Source organism: Microcaecilia unicolor, chromosome 5 (genome assembly GCF_901765095.1).
Source record: "Microcaecilia unicolor chromosome 5, aMicUni1.1, whole genome shotgun sequence".
Classification (NCBI taxonomy): Eukaryota; Metazoa; Chordata; class Amphibia; order Gymnophiona; family Siphonopidae; genus Microcaecilia; species Microcaecilia unicolor.
Window position 1 is genome coordinate 132041010 of NC_044035.1, and position 24075 is coordinate 132065084.

The following is a 24075-nucleotide window of genomic DNA, read 5'->3' on the forward strand; positions in this document are numbered from 1 at the left end:
AATATGAGCCCGGATGCTTATGTTCAAGTAGCACTTCAGCTTACTTTTTATAGGTAAGAAGTTATGTCTTCATTGCATTAAAGCTAGGGCTGCTTTTCATTCAATGATAGATCTTATGTGCCATGTACCCTGTCGGGCTGATATTCAAAGGGATTTAAGTGGGCAGAAGAGGCTCCTGCCTACTTAAATCCCCTGGGGCTGCCTAACCCCCAATTTTCAGTGGCACTAAGAGACCCTTATACAAAGCGGTAGTAAGCCCGCAGCAGACCGGCAGTACATTCCATCCTCAGTGCGCAGTCTTATCCGGTGCTACAAAAATATATTTTTTAGTGCATGGGAAGTGCACGCTGATCCCAAAACTACCGTGGGACACCTGAGCGTGCCTCGCAATAGAGCTTTTTAACCTGCAGTAAGCACTCATTAGTGCTTGCCGCAACTTAGTAAAAGGGCTATTAAACATTTAACTAATCAACAGCAATAGATTTTGAAGGGGGCTAATCTGTCCATCTAAATTCATGTTTAGATGGCTGGACCTCTTTCAAAATACACCCCATAATGTTATTAAGAATGGATGATGGGAGAAAACTTCATAAAAACAATAAAACAAAAGCAAGCACTATAGAAAAAAATTTTAAATGTTACGATATAACAAAATATTGACATTTTATTTAATGTTTACAATCACTTTAAAAACATTTTTTAATCTTATTCATTGCAGATGCCACAAAAAACTTGTGCCAACATACGAAAGCGCATCTATACGTCGTTTCCAAGAGGGAAGGGTAGACAATATTCGATCTGCAACTCCTGAAGCTTTAGCGTTTGTAAAGGCAATGACTGATGGAAAATCTACCGTACCAGTATGTTATCCTCTTGAGATTATGCAACCCTTTTCAAATTACAATAATTACAATGAGAAGGAACATGCAGCTAAATGTATGACCATCCAAACATTATCAGAAAACTGCAGAAAAAGTATTAGTAACATGAAAAGATTAAAATATAATCCGGCTGATATTCAAAACCATTTAACCAGCTAGGAATGGCACCTGGACGGTTAAATGGTACTTAACTGGCTATCTGTTGATATTCATAGGGAGATAACTGGCTGTCTCCTGCTGAACATTCCCAGTTAGCGTTTAGCTGATAGTCAGTTATATCGTGCGGTATAACCAGCTATCTGATTTCCAGTGCATCACTGGCTAAGTTTGACGGCCAAATCTGGCTGCGTCAATAGCAGGTCTATCTTTGGCCATTTTGAACTTAGCTGGTCTGTGCTGAATATTGACTTGAATAACTATATAGCAAATCCCTTATAACTGCATATGGTTTATAAGAGAAAAAAGCCTCAACAGACTCCTAGATACAGCTATCAGCTTTCAATATATGGAGTTCTATCTGTCATCATAGGCATTAGACTAATGTTAAGTCTTTCTGTCTGACTTCCATAAATTATATGAACCACCCAGTACTTTCCTCGCCCTTAATTGTCTTGTCTGTCTGTATTTTTAGATTGTAAGCTCTATCGAGCAGGGACTGTCTCTCTGTGTCAGGTGTTCAGCGCTGCGTGCGTCTGGTAGCGCTATACAAATGTTAATAATAATAATAACCAGCACTTATCTTATTCAGGTGCTGCATTCAGACAGCTGCCGTCTTCGTCTTCTCTCTCCACGCTCAGACTGAATATTGACTTGGCCAGCTATGTTCTTAGCAGCCAAAAATAAACCGTATATTCAAATAACATCACTAAAATGTGTCCTTTCCTTTCTCAGTATGCTACCAAAATCCTTATCCAAATTCTCATCATCTCACACTTAGATTACTGAAATTTACTTCTCATTTCCTTTAGAAAGCCATCCAAACCTTTTTTAAACTCCACTAAGCTAACCGCCCCTACCACATTCTCTGGCAACTAATTCCAGAGCCCAATTACACAATGAGGCATATTTTCAAAGCACTTAGCCTTCCAAAGTTCCATAGGTTTCTATAACACTAAAACATCACTCTCTCCCCTTCAATCTGTTCAAAATTCAGCTGCACAACTTATCTTCCACCAATGTCACTACACTCACATAACCTCTCTCTTGAAATCACTTCATTGGCTCCCTATCCGTTTCCTTATACAGTTCAAACTCTACTTACTGACTTACAAGTGCATTCACTCTGAAGCTCCTCAGTATCTTTCCTGTCTTATATCTCCCTGCACCCCTTCCTAGGAACTCTGCTCATCTGGTAAGTCTCTCTTATCTGTACCCTTCTCCTCCACCGCAAACTCCAGAGACTGTTCCTTTCATCTTGCTGCACCATATGCCTGGAATAGACTTCCTGAGTCAGTACATCATGCTCTGTCTGGCACTATTCAAATCTAGGCTAAAAGCCCAACATTTTGTGGCTAATTTTAACTCTTAACTCCTTATTCATCTGTTCAGTACACATGTTTGTTTTAATCATTTCCTTCAAGAATTTGAAATATATGATGTCAGCATAGGTGTGGGATTTCAGCCAAAGGCGCTCATCAGAGCAGGCACAGCAACATAGGTAGCAGATTCTGAAGATCAGCCAAGGCTGGGGTTTGATATGCTTAATGAGTTAGAAATGAAAGGAGTGAGAGTGTCAAGAGAAGAGAAGAGAATAGTATTATAGGAAGAGACAACCTCTTGATAGACCTGGATAATATAGTTGAGCATACACAGTGGCGTTCCTAGGGGGGCTGACACCCGGGCGGATCGCTGATGCGCCCCCCCCCCGGATGCAGCGCGACCCCCCCCCCCCGCGAAAGAACCCCCCTCCGGGTGCAAACCGCTGGTGGGGTGCTGCGCACGTCTGTCCTTCGTTCATTCTATGCTCCCTCTGCCCCGGAACAGGAACTGTTCCGGGGCAGAGGAAGCATGGAACAAACGAAGGACAGGCACGCGCGGCACCCCCCCCCCCCAGCTTATTTTTCTCAGCATCCAAATTGGGCACCATTTAATGAATCTAGTCCTAAGTGCTTAGCACCCTTTAGCAAAAGGGATCGTTGGATATGAACAACAAAATTATTTAAAAAATGGAATGAAAAGAAGGGAAGCCATAACTATATGTAAAGGTAAAACTATTACAGAAATTGATTGCTTCTTTACTCTGGGGTCTGTTTAATAAAATGAAATAAGGTTTTGCAGTTACAGCCTTCCATGTTAATTTGTTAATGTGGAAATCATTGTGCATGTGAAGGCAATTACATGCCAATTAAACGCATCCCATTAGAATAATGACATATATGCATGTATGTGCCAAAATTCTACCTTAGCACTATTCTGTAAATATACATGCTATATAAGAAACACATATTTTACAGGTAGGTGGAGTCTGGGTGGGACTCATACACATGTAACTTATAGAATACTGTAAATAACACATATATCTCCAGTATGTATGTGCACACACATACTCACACCTAAATTATAGGCATGTAGTTTCGCTGTTATGCTACTAGTCCTATAAAGAAAGTAGGTGACTGTCCAGCTTATTTTCGAAAGAGATCGCCGGCCATCTTCCGACACAAATGGCAGATGACGCTTAATGTGAGCAAGTGCAAGGTGATGCATATGGGAAAAAGGACCCGAATTATAGCTACATCATGCAAGGTTCCACGTTAGGAGTTACGGACCAAGAAAGGGATCTGGGTGTCGTCGTCGATAATACACTGAAACCTTCTGCTCAGTGTGCTGCTGCTGCGGCTAGGAAAGTGAATAGAATGTTGGGTATTATTAGGAAAGGTATGGAAAACAGGTGTGAGGATGTTATAATGCCGTTGTATCGCTCCATCTCCTTGAGTATTGTATTCAATTCTGGTTGCCGCTTCTCAAGAAAGATATAGTAGAATTGGAAAAGGTGCAGCGAAGGGCGACTAAAATGATAGCGGGGATGGACAACTTCCCTATGAAGAAAGACTAAGGAGGCTAGGGCTTTTCAGCTTGGAGAAGAGATGGCAGAGGGGAAACATGATAGAGGTATATAAAATAATGAGTGGAGTGGAACAGGTGGATGTGAAGCGTCTGTTCACGCTTTCCAAAAATACTAGGACTAGGGGGCACGCGATGAAACTACAGTGTAGTAAATTAAAAACAAAGTGGAGAAAATTTTTCTTCAGCCAACGCATAATTAAACTCTGGAATTTGTTGCCAGAGAATGTGGTGAAGGCGGTTAGCTTGGCAGAGTTTAAGAAGGGGTTAGACGGTTTCCTAAAGGCCAAGTCCATAAACCACTACTAAATGGACTTAGGAAAAATCCACAATTTCAGGAATAACATGTTTGTACGTTTGGGAAGCTTGCCAGGTCCCCTTGGCCTGGATTGGCTGATGTCATGGGCAGGATGCTGGCTCGATGGACCCTTGGTCTTTTCCCATGGTGGCATTACTTATGTACTTATGGCCAGCCATCTCCTGAACCCAGCCAAATCAGTATGATCGAAAGCCGATTTTGGCAGGCACCAACTGCTTTCCATCGCTGAGCCGGCCAAACTTCAATGCAGGTTACAGAAGGCGGGACAGGGGCAGGACGGGTGCGTGGTTACGAGATGGCCAGCATCGCCCAATAATGGAAAAAATATGGCCAGCTCTGATGAGCATTTCGCCGGCTTCACTTGGTCCATTTATTTTTACGACCAAGCCTCAAAAAAGTGCCCCAATTGACCAGATGACCACGGGAGGGAATCGGGGATCACCTCCCCTTACTCCCCAGTGGTCACCAACCCCTTCCCACCCAAAAAAAACTTTTTACACATTTTTTACCAGCCTCTAGGCCAGCCTCAAATGTCATACCCAGCTCCCTGACAGCAGTATGCTGGTACTGGAGAAGTTTGTCGTGGGTGCATTGCACTTCAGGCAGGTGGACCCAGGCCCATCCCCCCCTACCTATTACACTTGTGGTGATAAATGGGAGCCCTCCAAACCCCCCCCCCAAACCCACTGTACCCACATGTAGGTGCCCCCCTTCACCCATTAGGGCTATGGTAGTGGTCTAGAGTTGTGGGGAGTGGGTTTTGGGGGGGGCTCAGCACCCAAGGGAAGGGAGCTATGCACCTGGGAGCAATTTTTTTTTTAATTTTTAGAAGTGCCCCCTAGGGTGCTCGGTTGGTGTCCTGGCATGTCAGGGGGATCGGTGCACTACAAATGCTGGCTCCTCTCACGGCCAAATACCTTGCATTTTGCCGGGTTTGAGATGGCCGGGCCCGGTTTCCATTATGGCCGAAAACCGAAGCCGGCCATCTCTAAATCTGGCGATCTCAACATTTGACCTAAATGTTGAGATTTAGCCAGCCCCAACCGTATTATTGAAAGAAAAGATGGCCGGCCATCTTTTTCGATAATACGGTTTGCTCCGCCCCTTTGCGGAGCCGGCCCCCGAAGATGGCCAGCCATCTATTTGGCCGGCGCCGTTCGATTATGCCCCTCCATGTTCCTTTAGGGCCCCTTTTATAAAGGTGTGCTAGCATTTTTAGTGCACACTAAAAATTAGCATGCACTAACTGTGTAGACGCCCATAGGCATGCTAGCATTTTTAATGAATGCATTAAATATGAATGCATTAAACGCTAGAGATGCCCATATATTCCTATGAGCGTCTCTAGCATTTAGCGTGCCCTAAAAACACTAGCATGCCTTTGTAAAACACCACCTATGGGTCAGGGGCGTAGCCAGACTTCCGTGAGAGGGGGGTCCAGAGCTCGAGGGGAGGGGGCACATTTTAGCCCCCCCCCACCGCCGCCCCCTCCCGCCACCATTGTCGCCCCCCAGTATCTGCCGACCCCCCTCCCGCTGCGAACCCGCCCCCGCTGCTGCCTACCTTCTGTTTTGCTGGCGGGGGACCCCACTCCCCGCCAGCCGACGTCCTCTCTGACCGTAGAACTGTTCTCTGAGTCTGACGTCCTGAGTCTGCCGCTGCGTTCTATGGTTGTACGTGCAGGACGTCAGCAGCATGCAAGGAAGACTTTTCTCTGCCGGCTGCCGCTGCGTTCTACGGTTGGAGAGGACATCGACTGGCGGTGAGTGGGGTCCCCCACCAGCAAAACGGAAGGTAGGCGGCGGCGGGGGCGGGTTCGCCGGGAGGGGGTCCCCACTGAAATCTACGGGGGCCCAGGCCCCCCTCAGGCCCCACTATGGTTGTCTTACACAGAGCATGTTAAAAACACTAACATACCTTTGTTTTCAATTATAGAATTGTCCCCTAAAAGTTATGCACATTGCATGGCAATTTAGGCACACTCATTTACAGCTGCCATTGACCTAATGGTGCACCTAAATTTAGGTGCACCAATTCAGGTTTTAGTCTTTTATAATGGCATCTTGGTGCACAGATGCCATTATAGAACTGGCGTTCAGTACACAACATGAACTTGCCTAACTGGAGGCATCAAGTTGTAGAATTGCCCCCCATTATGGTGTCAAGTTAATTATTACACAGTCCAAGAAAGTTGAGGATGACGCAAATGGCCACCAGCCACAGGGAAGGTACAAAAGCATCTCTTTTTCATTGTGAGCAGTGCATCTGTCTCCTGGATTTTATAAGCACTTCACTTTAACTACAGCACAGACCAGTTCTGCTTTTGCTTTTTGCATTACTTTTGTACCCTGTGAGACACAATTAATAGAGCCTTATTTGTAACCCCTGAGGCAAATGGCAGTGTCCACCAAAACATGGCCCGTGTCAGGTTCCTAAGGCTGGTGCTTTTGAATAAAGAAGTGCTTTTGTACCTTCCCTGTAGCTGATATAGTCATTTGTGTCATCCTCTACATTTCTTGGACTGTGTAATACTGACATAGAGGATTTCCTGTTTGCATTGTGGTCAAGTTACTTATTAGCACAGTGCCCACATTAACTGTTAGCACGCGTTACTGTGTTAATAGCTAATATAGGGCCCTTTTACTAAGGCTACTGCATGGCCCAGGTGGTAATTCCATTTTGACGTGCGCCCAAAACACACAGTAGAAAATAATCGGCAGTTTACACGCGCTGGTCACTTACCGCCCAGTTAGCGCATGAGACCTTACTGCTAAGTCAATGGGTGGCAGTAAGGTCTCAGGCCAAAAACGGACGTGTGCTAGTTTTAATTTTGCCACATGTCTTTTTTCGGCCACAAAAATTTTTTATTTTTTTTCCAGGCACGCTGAAAATTGACCTGCATACATCCAAAACACATGCCTACACCAGCGCAGGCCACTTTTAGGCATGCCTTAGTAAAAGGACCCCATGGCTTCGTAAATAGACGCCATTATCAAGTTTCTATTATTAACGTTTTATTTTCTTGTCTCTCAGGATTCTGAGAAAATGCAGTACCTTAAAGATGCAATCATGGCTCAAACTAACTACACTATTCTGGTAAGTGACAACTGTGATGTCTATATTTCTTCTTAGGTGCCACTTGTATGATGCTATGATGAGAGAAAAATAAAATAAAGGGAAGGCAAATGACAGTGACTTCAGGTCATATGAAAATAATTCTAACTTGTTTAAAAATGAAATGGGCAGAGACTAACCCTGAATGAACTACCGCGTAACTTGAAGATCTGAAGACTTTCCACACCTAAGATGCTAATATTGACAGACAACAATAAATTCCAGATAGTGATTAAGAGTTTGATGGAAGGTCTTGTATACATCAGACACCTGCATATAGTTGATTTCAGATATTATTTAACCTCTATATAAATATATTTGATTTTATTTATTTAGGGTGTTGGTTTTCAATGGTTAAGGTGAATATTAATAAAAGAAAGACTATATATGTATTTTATCATAAACTAATTCACCATACATTCTGAAATACACAGCTATTAACAACGATTTGGTGATACAGCAGGTAGCATTGCTTTTTGACCTCAGGTCTTTTCAGTGTATAACACGAGTAGCTATACATCACTCACAAATATATTGGACAGAATTGGCCCCAGTACTGATCCCCGAGGTACTCCACAACTCACCTTTCATTCCTCTGACTGAATTCCATTTACCTCTACTCTCTGTATTCTGTCATTCAACCATTTCACCACTTTGGGTCTTAACTTTAGCCCACTCAGTTTACTCATGAGCCTCCTGCCTGTGAGGAGTACGGTTATAAATTTCTCTTTCCAGTTAATAAGAAAGCACTTGTGATGGATATAGGATGCCTCTCCACTATCACTAAATGACTATCCATTTAGTTTTATTATACCCTCCATTCCTATGTTCTGTTCAGAGACTGGGGTTGCAGGTATGCTCTTAATCTAAGGGATATGGATACAGGTGTTCCATTACATCCTATCATAAACAATACCCCGGGCTTACCCTTAATCCAACTAGTTCCAGTGCTTGTCCTCACCTTTGTTTTTCATCACCTCTAGAGTATTGTCAAGATGCTTCATCCTGTCAACACTTCTCCCTTTAAAAAAAAAAAAGAGGGGGTGCATCTAGTTTTTGCTTTCACTTGGTTTCAAGTATAATCAGAAACCTTTTGAAATGCCACATTTTCATTTGGGTAAATGGAGGCATGTAATTTTAGATTCTGGGAAATCAACTAAGCATATTCTATATACTGTGCCTAAATATAGGCACCCCTTATAGAATATGCTTAGGCAGAAATGTTTTCCACGTGGATTTTCTAGGCGCCATATACAGAATTTCCCCTTGGTTGAATTTTTCCCACGCCTAAATTTGCGCGCTGTTTATTGAATCTGGCCACTGTGTGTAGGCACACTTCGAGCAGAGCAGAGGCAGAGTTGCAATGTACTCATCTAATATATTAATTTGCTCCTGCACGTTCCAATGTCTCTCACTGCGTTCGTAACCATCTCCTGACGTCACTCTCCCGCAGTAGAAGCCTGCTTGCCTGACGTCAGGATATGTTACTACTCTCTGTCTCTGTGGCCTCCGAGTCAAGGAGGACGTGTGCGAGTGCCCCAGCCCTTTGTACGTGGCAGCTGCTGTTTAAAAAGTTTTACCTCCTGCTCGGCCGGCAACACTCAAGTCCACCAAGTACAGACGCCACTTCAGACAGGCTGTGGTCGCTGTTCCTGTGGTCCCGCCCTTCCGCAAACAGGAAATGAGGGCGGACCAAAGGAACAGCGAACCACAGCCTGTCTGAAGCGGCGTCTGTACTTGGTGGACTTGAGTGTTGCCGGCCGAGCAGGAGGTAAAACTTTTTAAACAGCAGCTGCCACGTACAAAGGGCTGGGGCACTCGCAAACGTCCTCCTTGCACTCGGAGGCCACAGAGACAGAGGGAGGGAGGTGCTGGGCAGCGGAAATCGGAGAGGGGGGTTCTGAGATGAGAGAGAGGGGGAGGTCCTGAGACGAGAGGGAGGAGGGGGAAGGGGTGGGGGTCCTCAGACGAGAGAGGGTGGGGGGTCCTGAGGGGAGGGGAGGAGGGGGGTGATGAGGAGGGGGGAAGGGGGGAAGAGGAGGGGGGGTTGGGAGGGGGGAGGAGGAGTGGGGAGGGGGCCCTGGAACCTTGCTAGCACCCATTTTTTTTCTGTTGGAAACGGGCCTTTTTTACTAGTATTTTATAAAATGCACAGGTACACTCATAGAATATTTACATATACTTCCACTATATATGCATGTGAATTTGTATACTATTAGGGCTGATTCTGTGAGCCTACCTTTAAAGCAGCATTTTTCAACCAGTGTGCCGTGGCACATTGGTGTGCCTCAGCTGCTCCCCAGGTGTGCCGCGGGAGTTGGGCCAGCTTAATTTTTGCCAGAACAGAGTACGTTTTCCTGTCTCTAGTAGTCAGTGGCAGGGAGCAGTGATTCATTCAACCTGCTCGTGCCAACCTCAGAGCCTTCTCTCTGATATAACTTCCTGTTTCCACAAAAGTGGAAAGAGTTAGAGAGAAGGATCAGGGGTTAGCATGAGTAGGCTGTATGAAATTGCTGCACACTACCGTCAATTAATAGAGACAAGAAAACTTTTAAAAGGTACATGGGGGGGGGGGGGGGGGGGGGGGAATCAAGAGAGACAAGGGGAGATGCCAGGTCACCAGCTGGAGAGGGGACAGGAGGGAGAGATGCAGGACTATTTTGTGGTTGTCAGGGGAAAGAGATGGTAAATGCTGGACTGTTTGTGAGAGTTGGGGGAAGAGAAGATAAAATGCTGGACTTTTTATGAGGGGGGGAGAGGTAAAATGCTGGACTATGAGTGGGAGGGGAAGAAGGACAAATGCTGGACCATGTGTGTATGTGCAGGTTGGGGGGGAGAAGAAGGTAAAATGCTGGACCGTGTTTGGGGTGGGGGTGGGGGTGGGAGTGGGAGGAGGGAAGAAGAAAAAATGCTGGACCATGTGTAGGGTGTGCCTTGACAATTTTAGCACTGTGTAAGTGTGCATTGAGATGATAAAGGTTGAAAATCTCTGTTATAAATGCAAGTGGGTACCTATTTTTCTTTTCTAAAAGGCTTTAAATACGCATCTTTTGGACTTTTCACCTAGGTGCTGTTATAAATTTGCCTCTACATGTACCTCTATGCCTACGTAGTATCGAGTAAGGGTCCAAGGGACTAATTTATCAAGATTTTTTTCTATTTCTGTCTATGGGGAAAAAAAAATCTCTTAAATAAGGCCCTCTAAAAGCTTTAATGTAATTCCTTACTTAACACTGGAGCCCAGAAGATTTGATTTAATACAGTATGATCAAAAGTGTTGACTTAAACATTATTATATTAGCCTGTCTCCATTTCCCATTAGATCAGACAATGATGTATGCTGATAAGAATGTCACTGCTTAGAAGCTTATTAATATTGCAGGACATTTCCTTTTCACATCAAATCAGTTTCCTTCGATGAATAAACATATATTAACATAACCAACTGCTAATGTAGTGCATAGGTATCATTTGTGGCCTTTAACCATTTATAGTAATTTAATGCCCAGACTTTTAATGAAAAGAGCCCAGACTTTTAATGAAAAGGGTCACATGTAACATATCAAATCACTGAGTAGACCAGAAGAAAATTATAATGACCTACTTTTGAATAATTTATTTTTAAGTACCATATATTCTCGAATATAAGCCCATCCGAATGTAAGCCGAGAAAACATTTTTCCTCTAAAAAAAAAAAAAAGAGGTGGGGAATGTTAACTTGAATGTAAGTTGAGGGTTTATATTCAATTATTCCTCCCTCATGTGACCAGCATTTCAATCCCTCTTCCCTGTCCCTCCTGCTCCTGTGATGAGTGGCATTTCTCCTCTCCTACCCTCCCTCCCTCCCGCGTGACTGATACTTCTCTCTTCTCTCCCCTCTCATTACACATCTCTCTCTTTCCATCACCTACCCCCCAAAGTGACCAGCATTTCTCCTCACCAGTAAGCCTAGACACTAACACTGACACAGAAGTAATTGCAAGCAGGGTCAGTCTGGGGGCCTTGTGCATTTGGGCCAGTCTGGGGCCTTGTGCATTTTGCGCATGCTTGAGTCCTGCCGGCTCCCCCTCACTGACATTTCCCATGTCAAGTCTAATGAATGCACATCTCTGGTCAGTAAGTGTCATCAGGTCTCAAGCAATTTGTTATCCTAGAGAGCAATTAGTAATTGAAGGGCTAGGAAGTGTAGCAATTACTTCCTCTCTGACCTGTACACAGAACATAGTAACACAGTAAATGACGGCAGATAAAGACCTGTATGGTCCATCCAGTCTGCCCAACAAGATAAACTCATTTTACATGGTATGTGATAATTTATATGTATACCCGAGTTTGATTTTCATTGCCTTTCTCAGGGCACAGAGCGTAGAAGTCTGCCCAGTACTGTTCTTGTACTAAGTTCTGAAGCTAACATCGAAATCCCTTAAAATTTACACTCCAGTCCATCCCTATCTATTCAGTCACGATCAGGGCATAGACCGTAGAAGTTTGCCCAGCTCCCGTTTTTTTTACCAATTACCGGCGTCGCCACCCAATCTCCACTAAGATTCCATGGAACCATTCCTTCTAAACAGGATTCCTTTGTGCTTATCCCACACATGTTTGAATTCCATTGCCGTTTTCATCTCCACACCTCCCATGAGAGGGCATTCCACATATCCACCACCCTCTCCGTGAAAAAAATACTTCCTGACATTAGTCCTGAGTCTGCCCCCCTTCAACCTCAATTCATGTCCTCTAGTTCTACTACCTTCCCGTCTCCGGAAAAGGTTCATTTGCGGATTAATACCTTTCAAATATTTGAACATCTGTATCATATCTCCCCTGTTTCTCCTTTCCTCCAAGGTATACATGTTCAGGTCAGCAAGTCTCTCCTCATACAGTTTGCAACGCAAATCCCATAACATTTTTGTAGCTTTTCTTTGCACTGCTTCAAGTCTTTTTACATCTTTAGCAGATACGGCATCCAAAAGTGAACACAATACTCCAAGTGGGGCCTCACCAACGACTTGTAGAGGGGCATCAACACCTCCTTGCTGGTTATGCTCCTCTCTACGCAGCCTAGCATCCTTCTGGCCACGGCCGTCGCCCTGTTTCTTCACCTTCAGATCCTCCGACAACCAACACCCCAAGGTCTCTCTCCTGAGTCGAGCTTACTATCTCTCCCCTCCTATCCGGTATCTCTCTTTGGGGTTTCCGCACCCCAAGTGCATCACTTTACACTTCTTGGCATTAAATTTTAACTATTCAAATTTCTGGGTATCCTATAAAGGTCAGTTTCTAATATCACAATTGATATACTGTTACAGAAACCAAGTAAAGATATACTGATATCACAAAAAGAAAAAAGAAATGTGTAAATATACAAAACTAGGAAAAAAGGCCCTTTTCTGAACGCAATGAACGGGCACTAGCAAGGTTCTGTAATGGTAATTTTGTTTTTAAGGAAACTGTTAGGAGAGAGTATGTGTGTGAGAGAGAGCGTGAGTGAGTATGAGTGAGTGTTGATTGAGATAGAGCCAGAGTGTGTGTCTGTCTGTCTGAGTATAGTGTGTCCTGTCCCCTGGCGTCCCCTCCTGTCCACATCGAGCAATCTGTTCTCTCCCCTGGTCTCCCCTCCTCTCCATATGTCTCTGTATGTTTCCTTTCACCCATATAGAGTATCCCCCTCCCTGTCCTCTCTGCCCTCTGAGTTGTAGCCCTCCTCCCTGTCCCCTGTGAGTTGTAGGCGTCCCCTCCCTCCCTTCCTCCCTTTCTCTCCCTCCATCTCCCTCTGTGGCCTTTGATTCCAGGGCCCCTCCCTTCCTCTCCCCTCTGTGTCCTCTGATTTCCAGGCCCCCTCCCTCCGTCCTCCGAGAACAGCACCCCCCCCCCCAGGTCGATGGTCGCTCACCTCCCTCCCACCCCGAGGTCACCACTCACCGCAGTCCCTCAATGTTTGCAGAACCCCGGCAACTGCAACCCCTCCCACCCACCCAAACACACAAACACAGTGTCGCGGGGCACTCGCTCCCCCCCCAGGGCCGTCGCTCACCTTGCCCCCCCTCCCGGAGGCCGCCACTCACCCCCCGAGGTCGACGGAGGCAGTGCTTTAAAGTAATGCCAGCTGAGAGGAAGATAAGCACAGTACAGCAGCCTCGCGTTCAGCTTTCCCCTCTCTCTCTGCAAAACAGGAAATGAGCGGCGGGACGCAGAGGAGAGAAGGGGAAAGGTGAACGCGAGGCTGCTGTACTGTGCTTATCTTCCTCTCAGCTGGCATTACTTTAAAGCGCTGCCTCCGTCGACCTCTGGGAGTGGCGGCCTCCCGGGGGGGTGCGAGTGAGTGACGGCCCTGGGGGGGGGGGGGTGCGGGAGCGAGTGCGCGTTGACCCTGTGTTTGTGTGTTTGGGTAGGTGGGAGGGGTTGCAGTTGCCGGGGTTCTGTGAACTCTGAGGGAGTGTGGTGAGCGGCGATCTTGGTCCGCCTCCGCGCCTGTGCCTTGTCCGTTTCGCCCTCCAACGTTGAGGCTGTCTGCCTGCCTGCCTGCCTCCCTCCCTCCGTCCCACGTTGTTCCTGGTTCACTCCGCGCCTGTGCCTTGTCCGTTTCGCCCCTCGAGTGTCATTGCTCCGCCCTCGATGTCATCACGGATATCTAGACCACCTCAAAACTTCCGGCTGGAGGCTTCATTAGAACGTGGAGGTGCCTTTTATATATAGAGATATACTTATGTATAATAGTAGTTTGTGCTCAGTTTTTTTGGTGTATAAACAGTGACCTGGAGGTTCAAAATGTGTATAAACACCGCACTTACATCATTGCACACCCTGCCTCCATCCTAATCGTAGTACTAAATAAAATAGCAAAATCGTTTATCCAAAGAAGTTGATATTATGTTGATAAAAAATACATATCGGCTACTTAGCTTAGGTGGAGTTTGTACAGGTCCAATAGTCTTCTTGATGTTATAGAGATCCTGATCTCTGCAATACTTTTTAAATCTCAATCTGTGCAAAGCTTTTGTTCAAAAATCAGTGTTGGGTGGTATATGTTTAGCCACGACCCCCAAAAAGTAGGTACAAATTGTGAGATGATAGATAACTATAATCTATACAGTTATACGTGGGGCAGCCAAGATTTTCTGTCTGTGAGTAGAGATTTTACATATAATCAGCACATCTAAGTATATTTATTTATAAAATTTATAACACACGTATTACTAGTACTAGCATAAAAAATGTAGCCCCCTGTATTCAACTACCAAGTTGTGAGTGACTTACAGAGACTGCCATTTCTGTGAAATTTCCTGGCAAACTATTAGTAGGGTGGTTTGCCATTTCCTTCCTCAGTAGGCCAGAGGTCATCTACCTGACCTAAAATGCCCAAGTGGGATTTGAACTCTCAGGTTATGGATGCAGTAGACAACCAACCTAGCAATTGCAGTACAAGGCTCTTACCTCTGAATACATGTATAATTTGAAATGTCTAGATTAGACATTTAAAATTATTTCCCTCAACATCTTGTGAAAATTTATCACAAAGTTCGTACTTGTGGAGGGTGAAGTAGCTGCTCAAAATGGAAGTAGGATTTGAATCCTGGCTTCCTTACTACTACTACTACTACTACTTAACATTTCTAGAGTGCTACTAGGGTTATACAGCGCGGTACAAATTAACAAAGAAGGACGGTTCCCCTGCTCAAAGGAGCTTACAATCTAAAGGACGAAATGTCAAGTTTGGGTAGTCTAGATTTCCTGAGTAGAGGTGTAGTGGTTAGGTGCCAAAGGCGACATTTAAGAGGTGGGCTTTGAGCAATGATTTGAAGATGGGTAGGGAGGGGGCCTGGCGTATGGGCTCAGGGAGTTTGTTTCAAGCATGGGGTGAGGCGAGGCAGAAAGGGCGGAGCCTGGAGTTGGCGGTGGTGGAGAAGGGTAATGAAAGGAGGGATTTGTCTTGAGAGCGGAGGTTACGGGTAGGGACGTAAGGGGAGATGAGGGTAGAGAGGTAAGGAGGGGCAGCAGATCGAGTGCATTTGTAGGTTAGAAGGAGAAGCTTGAACTGTATGCGGTATCTGATCGGAAGCCAGTGAAGTGACTTGATGTTAGCCTGCTAGTCTAACTCATAGGCCACAATTCCACTCATGCATACATTGCAACATATTTGGCCTTTCTTGCAGAAGATTCTGTAAGACTCCGGCTTTGTTTTCCTCTGTCAAAAATGGTAGCAGTCTTAGGTTCAAATTATCAAGGCAAATTCTATGTGTCTCTTTTCATGCTTTCAACAGTTTATATCACTTATATACTCTACCTTGTGTAATTTTGGAGGTTCTGAGATTTTTTAAATACTTGGCTCAAAATCTCCAAGAATACTCAAAGTGAAGAATTTAAGGGGCCCTTTTACTAAGCCGCATAGGTGCCCACGCATGCACCCAACGCACACAAATTCGGAACTACCGCCCATCTACTGCGTGGCCAGGCGGTAATTTCATTTTAAAAAAATTTTCAGTGTGCAGCACTAACTGGGCAGTAATCGGCAGTGTACGCCCACTGACAATTACCGCCTGGTTAACATGTGAGACCTTACTGCTAAGTCAGTGGGTGGCGGTAAGGTCTCAGGCCCAAAATGGATGTGCGCAAATTTTTATTTTGCCACACATGTATTTTCAGCCAAAAAAAAGGCCTTTTTTGCAGGTGCGCTGGAAAATGGACCTCTGCAAGTCCAATACACGCATCTACACCAGCGCAGGCCATTTTCAGCACACCTTAGTAAAAGGACCCCTAAGTGAAATGAATGGTTCACAGTCAATGACTCTTTAGAAAGTAACTAAGTATATGTTTCACTTAAACACATCCAGTTCAATGATAATAAGGGGCAATTCTACAACTTGGCACCAAGGAGTAAGCGACACACAAGTGGGTATGCTTCCCACCAGTTCTATAAAATGACGCTTAGACATGCCTAAGCCATGATAGAATACCAGCGCAAAATCCCATTGCCACACCAATTTTGGCATGCTTATTTACAAGTCAATGGCTGGTATAAGTTAGTGTGCCCTAAGTACGCCGTGCAATGCATCCAAATGATATTATTCTATAACTTGTATGCATTGCTTGGCAACATGCCCATGCACCGCCCACATATATGGCCCCTTGCATTTTGGAACATACTTATAGAATAGTACATAAGAAATAAGCGTTGCCATACTGGGATATGATTGAAGGCCATCAAGCCCAGTATCCTGTTTCCAACAGTGGCTAATCCAGGTCGCAAGTACCTGCAAGATCCCAGAACAGTAAAACAGATTTTGTGCTGCTTATCCTAGAAATAAGCAATGGATTTCCAAAGTCCAACTTAACAATGGCTTATGGACTTTCTTTATCTAAAACTTTTTTTAAACCCTGCTAAGCTAACTAATTCCAGAGCTTAATTATGCATTGAGTGAAGAAGCATTTTCTGTAGTTGATTTTAAATGTACTACTTAGTAGCTTCATTGCTTGCCCCCTAGTCCTAGTATTTTTTGAAAGAGTAAACATAGATCACTATCATATCTCCCCTCAGCCATCTTATCTCCTAGCTGCTTTAGCCATTCCTCATAGGAAGTCATCCCATCCATCATTTTGCCACCCTTCTCTGTACTTTTGTTTTTTACACTATATCTTCTTTGAGATGTGGTGACCAGAATTGCACACAGAATTCAAGGTGTGGTCACACCATGAGCAATACAAAGGCATTATACATTTTTCATTTTGTTTTCCATTGCTTTCCTAATAATTCCTAACAATTTGCTTTCTTAGCCACCACCCACTGCACACTGAGCTGAGGGTGTCAACCTATCATCAATGATGACACCTAGATCCTTTTCCTGGTTGGTGACTCCTAGCGTGGAACCTTGCACCGCGTAGCTATTGTTTGGGTTCCTCTTTTCCCACATGCATCACTTCCCTCTTCAGTGTACATCAGAGCTGTTGCTGGCAGCCACAGCAGTTCATATTTGCTGCCTGTACTAGCCCCACAGGCTTCCCTCTGCCACGTCCCACCCATGCTGATGTCACTCCTATTTTCCTCATTGGCAGGATGTGATAGAGGGAAGCCTGCCAGGTGTTAGAGCAGGCAACAAATATGATTCGCTGCAGCTGCTGGCAATGCCTTTGAGGTACACTGGTGAGGGAAGGCAATTCAGAGAGGACAGAGGTGCAGAGATGTAGATGCCGGTAGTAGAGAAGGAAATGAGATGTTCGTCACTGGGTGGGCCTGAGCCAAAAGTGGATGGGCCTGTGCCCACCCAGGGCCCCCCTGCATCTATGTCCCTGACCTGGCACCTAATAGCAGTTTTAAATACAAAAATAAATCGCATATAGAAAATCAACCACTATCAAATATACTCTAAATATTAAATAATTTTGAAAATGTGCTCATATGTTCTCAAAGGGACTGTCATAGTCCTGACTGGCCTTAATTTAGGTACACAGGCATCAAATCATTGCACATTTCACTATACTTTTTTTGTGCCACCGCATACTGTGTGCTTTATGAATTAAAGCGTAACTTATTTAAAAATGCAGTCTTAAATAAGTTAAGTACTTCACGCTATAATTCATAAAACACATAGAGGGGCATAATTGAACGGGGACAACCATCTCTAAGGGCACCCATCTCTTAGGACGTCCTGGCGAAGGGGCGGGGAAACCACTATTATCGAAACAAGATGGGTGTCCATCTTTCGTTTCGATAATACAGTCAGGGATGCCCAAATCTCAACATTTAGGTCGACCTTAGAGATGGCGTCCCCGGTTTTTTGGTGATAATGGAAACCGAGGAAGCCCATCTCAAAAACGACCAAATCCAAGGCATTTGGTCATGGGAGGAGCCAGCATTCATAGTGCACTGGTCCCCCTCCCATGCCAGGACAACAACCGGGCAGCCTAGGGGGCACTGCAGTGGACTTCACAAATTGCTCCCAGGTGCATAGCTCCCTTACCTTGTGTGCTGAGCCCTCCAAATCCCCCCAAAACCCACTCCCCACAACTGTACACCACTACCATAGCCATAAGGGGTGAAGGGGGGCACCTACATGTGAGTACAATGGGTTTCAGGTGAGTTTTGAAGGGCTCACATTTACCAGCACAAGTGTAACAGGTAGGGGGGATGGGCCTGGGTCCGCCTGCCTGAAGTGCACTGCAGTACCCACTAAAACTGCTCCAGGGACCTGCATACTGCTGTGATGGAGCTGGGTATGACATTTGAGGCTGGCATAGAGGCTGGCAAAAAAAATGTTTAATTTGTTTTTGGGTGGGAGGGGGTTGGTGACCACTGGGGGAGTAAGGGGAGGTCCTGATTCCCTCCAGTGGTCATCTGGTTAGTTTGGGCACCTTTTTGAGGCTTGGTTGTGAAAAAAAATGGACCAAGTAAAGTCGACCAAATGCTCGTCAGGGACGCCCTTCTTTTTGCCATTATCGGCCGAGGACGACCATCTCTTAAGCACGCCCCAGTCCTGCCTTCGCTACACCTCCGACACGCCCCCATGAACTTTGGTCGTCCCCGTGACGGACTGCAGTTGAGGACACCCAAAATTGGCTTTCGATTATGCCAATTTGGCCGACCCTGAGAGAAGGACGCCCATCTCCCGATTTGTGTCTGAAGATGGGCGCCCTTCTCTTTCGAAAATGCCTCTGATAGTATGCAGTAGCACACAAAAAAGTATAGTGAAATGTGTGATGATTTGATGCCTGTGGACATAAGTTAAGGCAGTCGGACTATGACAGTCCCTTTGAGAACATATGAGCACATTTTCAAAAAAATTCTTAAAATATTTTGAGTATATTTTGATAGTGGTTGATTTGAGATGTTTTTCTAAATGGGATTTATTTTTGTATTTTGATTTGAGTTTCCCTATAGTGAATTTTTATATCTCCTTTTTGATGTTGATTTTTCCTACAACCTAATAGCAGTCACCAAGTTACAGAATGAATGAAGGGGTAAGCGCCAAAATTGGTTCAGCTTCTTGAAACAATTTTTCAAATGTCTTAATCCAGAAGGAAGATGGGCTCCCTAGTACCCTGACTGGTATTATTATTTTCAAAAGTAAGGAATATTGTTTGAAGATTGCAGTAATGGTATGGTTGCAACACCACCACCAAAATGAACTTCTAATATTAGAGAAAGGCTACTGTCAATCAATCAGAGGGAAAACAGCAAAACAAATGATCATGGAGCAGTACCAATGTAGAGGGCCTTAGATGAAACAACCAAAACTTAGAGGAAGCAAATTTGTTCAAGGACCCAACATGGCCTGTGTTTTGGCAAATGCCTGTTTCAGTGGTTAGAGTGAAGTTGCAACATATTGTGTCCTCCTGCAGTGATCTACAGCCTAAATGGCAGATATAAACATACTTCAAATTGATTCAAGGTTGGCGGCAGCAGCAATTCATACAGGTTACCTAGCCGTGTCAGGTCCTTGAACAACTTTGCTTTCCTCTACATTTTGGCTCTGCTTGGTTGTTTCTTCTCAGGCCTTCTACACTGGTACTTGCTTTACTGTCAATCTACGACATGTTACGCTACCCTGTTATTGGAGGTAGTATTTAACATACAAATCACTTTATGACTTGAAAGAGGAAAAAGGACTATAGATTGAAAAAAATAGATTTGCTTCTACTTTTTGTTATATTATCCACAGGCTATTACTGGTATGGCAATAGACAATCACTTGCTTGGACTGAGGGAGATGGCCAAGGAAATGTTCAAGGATCGCCTGAGCTATTTAATGATGAAATGTATTGACAAGTAATCGATTTGTCCTTTCTACCAGTCAGGTAAGTACAACAAAGAGCTTAGGCCTGTTCAATGTTTATTATCATCATTTCATTGAATCCAAAAGGACAACAGAAATGAGGCTCAGAATGGAATTGTGTAACATGATCTCCATTCTAAGAACAAGAAGAGATGCAGAGGTGATCTCAAAAATATTGCAGTTTTTGTCAATTTGCATCCATGTTCTAGTGCTCAGCCTTATTCTAAATCTATGCTAAAGTATGTAAAATCACTGGTCCTTCTGAAGAGTTTTCATTTCATATTAGTTCTGAAAATTTGAGAGAGTGTGTGTGAGAGTGACTGTGTGTGAGAGAGAGAGTGAATGTGTGAGTGTGTGTGTGTGACAGAGAGAGAGTGAGACTGGGTGTGACTGTGTCTGTGAGAGTGAGTGTGTGTGTGTGAGAATGAGAGTATGTGCCAGGGTCCCCCCCCCCTCCGTCCGAGTGCCAGAGTCGTCCCCCTCCCTCCGAGTGCCAGGGTCATCCCCCCTCCTTTCCTCCCTCCGAGTTCCAGGGTCGTCCTCTCCCTCCCTCCGAGTTACAGGGTCATTCCCCCCACCTTCAGAGTTTCAGGTTCCCCCCCCCTCCCACTCTCCCAGTTCCAGGGTCCCCCCTCCTCTCTCTCTCTCTCCCTCCCACCCAGTTCCAGGGTCCTCCTCCCAGTTCCAGGGTCCCCCCTCCCTCCCTCCCAGTTCCACGGTCGTCATCCCTCCCAGTTCCACGCCCCCTCCGTACGAATTTTAAAATTTGGGAGCGCAGGGCAGATGCACACATAAATTAGTGAACAAGCCATTAACAATTAATAGTGTTAATTGGTACTAATTTACACTCATGCACACATCTGCCCAGGTGCAATTCTACAATGCTGCATGCCTAAGTGGTTTCACATGCAACCCTAAAGGGGGGTGTTGCCATGGGAAGGGTATGGGAGGGTCAGGCCCATTCCAATGACTTAGGCGCAATATTACAGAATTCCTGGGTTGCGCACCACATTTCAGCAGGCAGAAGTCCTCACACCCGAAGTAGAACACTGGAATTGGCGCTAAGCACTTTTCTATAAAGGGTGCATGGCGTAGAGCACCCTTTATACAATACGGGTTTAGCACAGATCTTACAGCAACCTACATTGGATGCCATTACTGAATCTGGCCCTATATGACTAATTGTGAACCACTTAAGAACATAAAAATAGCCATTCTGGGTCCGACCAATGGTCCATCTAGCCCAGTCTCCTATTTTCCAACAGTGGCCAATCCAGGTCACAATGTACCTGGCAGAAACCCAATTAGTATTAACATTCCATTGCTATCAATCCCAGGGCAAGTAGTGGCTTCCCCATGTCCGTCTTAATAACAGACTATGGACTTTTCCTCCAGGAACTTGTTCAAACCTTTTTTAAACCCAGATACACTAACCACTGTTACCACATCCTCCAGCAAAGAGTTCCAGAGCTTAAGTATTCATTGAGTGAAAAAATATTTCCTCCTATTTGTTTTTAAAGTATTTCCATGACATTTCATTCAGTGTCTCCTGGTCTTTGTACTTTTTGAAAGAATATAAAAGTGATTCACTTCTACTCATTCTACACCACTCAGGATTTTGTAGACCTCAATCCCTATCTCCCCTCAAGCTGTCTCTTTCCAAGCTGAAGAGCCCTAACCTCTTTAGCCTTTCCTCATTTGAGAAGCATTCCATCCCCTTCATCCAGATACTAGCTCGAACTTTGCTAAATCTCTTTTAAATTGCAGTACCTCAAGTCCACCACATGCTTAAATTAAATGATTACCTCTTGTATGTTTCTTTCTTGCAGGTTCCCACCACAATGGATATGTTCTGTTGCTATGGACCTGTTGTTCCCAACGGCTATGGTGCATGCTACAACCCCCAGCCGAATCACATCTTATTCTGCATCTCAAGTTTCCAAGAATGTAAAGAGACCTCGTCTTCTAAGTTTGCCAGAGCATTGGAAGAAAGTCTTAATTCAATGCAGGAACTATGCATCAAATGTAACTCCAAGGCCCAACCACCTCGTGACCAAACAAAAGCAGCAATGCCACAAAAAGCCTGCAAGTTCTAATTCTCCATAACCAGTATTTCCCCCTTACAATCTATCTTTCTATCTATTGTGTCTAAGTGTGTGTGTGTGTGTGTCTGTGTGTGTCTTTGTCTGTCCTGTCTGTGTGTGAGTGTGTGAGTGTGCGCATGAATGTATGTGTATATGTATGTACTTTATACTGTATATAAAATCTATACAAATACTGTAGAACTAATATTTATGCAAAATAGAGGCCTATAAACTGCACAACCTACTCTCCTTTTTCGCAGTTCTGCATATTTCTTATTGGCAGTAAATAGCCAGCTGAGTGAACCTGGGGAACAATATGAAAAAGTCCACTTTTCAATAGAAAGAGTATTTCCCATTGGTACATGAATCTTGCTAAGAACAATTACATACATTTCAGTCCTAAGGCTAAAGTCTTAACCAATAAGAATTCTGTAATAGCCAAATGGGTACAGCATTAAAAAAAAAAAAACATACACCGCTTAACATTCAAAGCAAGTTATCCACTCATTGGCTGCATAATGTACATTTTTAAAAATACTACTATTAGGCTGTTTGAATGGCCAGCTGTTGTCCGTATAATTATAGGCTGGGTTAGGGAAGGGGCAGAGGCAGTGCTACAAATTTTCTGTTTAGTGGCAAAATTCAGCTGTTACAGATAAAAGTGTCCTTTAATAAGCTGCCATAGAAAGTGGCGTTAGCTTGCTGTTATGCGGGTCTTTCCCACATGCTAAGGCCACTTTTTGCCACAGCTGGAAAATGGCCAGTTTTCCAGTTTAATGGCCGTGCACTAATACAGCCATTAGCATGCAGCCATTAAAAATTAGTACATTGAGCCCTTAGAACTCCCCTATTTTGTACGTGGTAAAATCTGACGTGCTAATCCTGCACTATCAACGTGCAGTAATATAGCTGTGCTGATTAGTGCAGATAATCCCACCCTCCATCCCCCCAGACATGCCTCCCAGTGAGAAAAAAATGTATGTATTTTTTAGCACAACCTACGTGTGAGGATAAACTAAAAAATGACTATATCAAAATACTAAAGTTTGTTAAATGTTATTCAGTAATAAAGCCATATTAATCATTTTTCCTGAGAATATAAAATCTTAAATAACTGGAACCTCAAATCTCCCAATAGAGGGTGGCAAAATCATAGTGATTTCCCCTATCATAAATAGAAGTCCTTTCTTATCATTGGTTCCTCCAAGGGAAAAAATGAGCCAGTGTAAAAAAAATCCAATTATATATACATTGACAGAATCAATATTAAGAAAGGACTCCTATTTGTGATGCAGGGTGGTAAAATCATAATCCTTTCAGGAGATTTGAAGTTCCAGTTATTTAAGATTTTATATTCTCAGGAAAAATGAATAATATAACAATTCTGGTATGTATTTTTTAGCATGCCAGTAGCACACACACATGTCAAAAGTATCACTGGATGCCTCAGCATTTTAAGCTGCAGTAAGCACACAGTGGTGCTTACCATACAGACTAAGGGCCCCAAAGAGTTAAGTTAAACCGATAGTGCTGGCATGGTCACCACACATGTTGAGCAATTTTAGAGATCATTTTGGCACTTACAGTGCTGTTTTAGACATGTAAATTGGCTCTTACAAAATAAAGTCAGGCCTAAAGGCATGCTTGGTGCAAGAGGGCACATACTTTTACAGCAGGCAACACAGGGGAGCAGTTAGAGTTAAGCATGTCCAAAGTCATTTACATGCAACATTTTATAAAATGTGTGTACACATGTAAAATAAGCACTAACATTTACAACTGCTCCTTATGCATTCAGTCTATGTTTGTGCAGCGCTGCGTATGCCTTGTAGCGCTATAGAAATGCTAAA

At 44.2% G+C, this 24075-nt stretch overlaps 1 protein-coding gene across 1 annotated transcript in view; it reads left to right on the forward strand.

The window, feature by feature from the left end:
• Positions 1 to 22237, forward strand: part of CHAT (choline O-acetyltransferase) — a 101720-nt gene extending 79483 nt beyond the window's left edge. The window contains 7 exon segments of the mRNA XM_030204983.1: positions 2 to 53; positions 719 to 860; positions 7294 to 7356; positions 20028 to 20097; positions 20100 to 20126; positions 20129 to 20163; positions 21971 to 22237. Coding sequence (XP_030060843.1) covers positions 2 to 53; positions 719 to 860; positions 7294 to 7356; positions 20028 to 20097; positions 20100 to 20126; positions 20129 to 20163; positions 21971 to 22237 — 656 coding nt within the window.
• The last annotated feature ends 1838 nt before the right edge of the window (positions 22238 to 24075 follow it).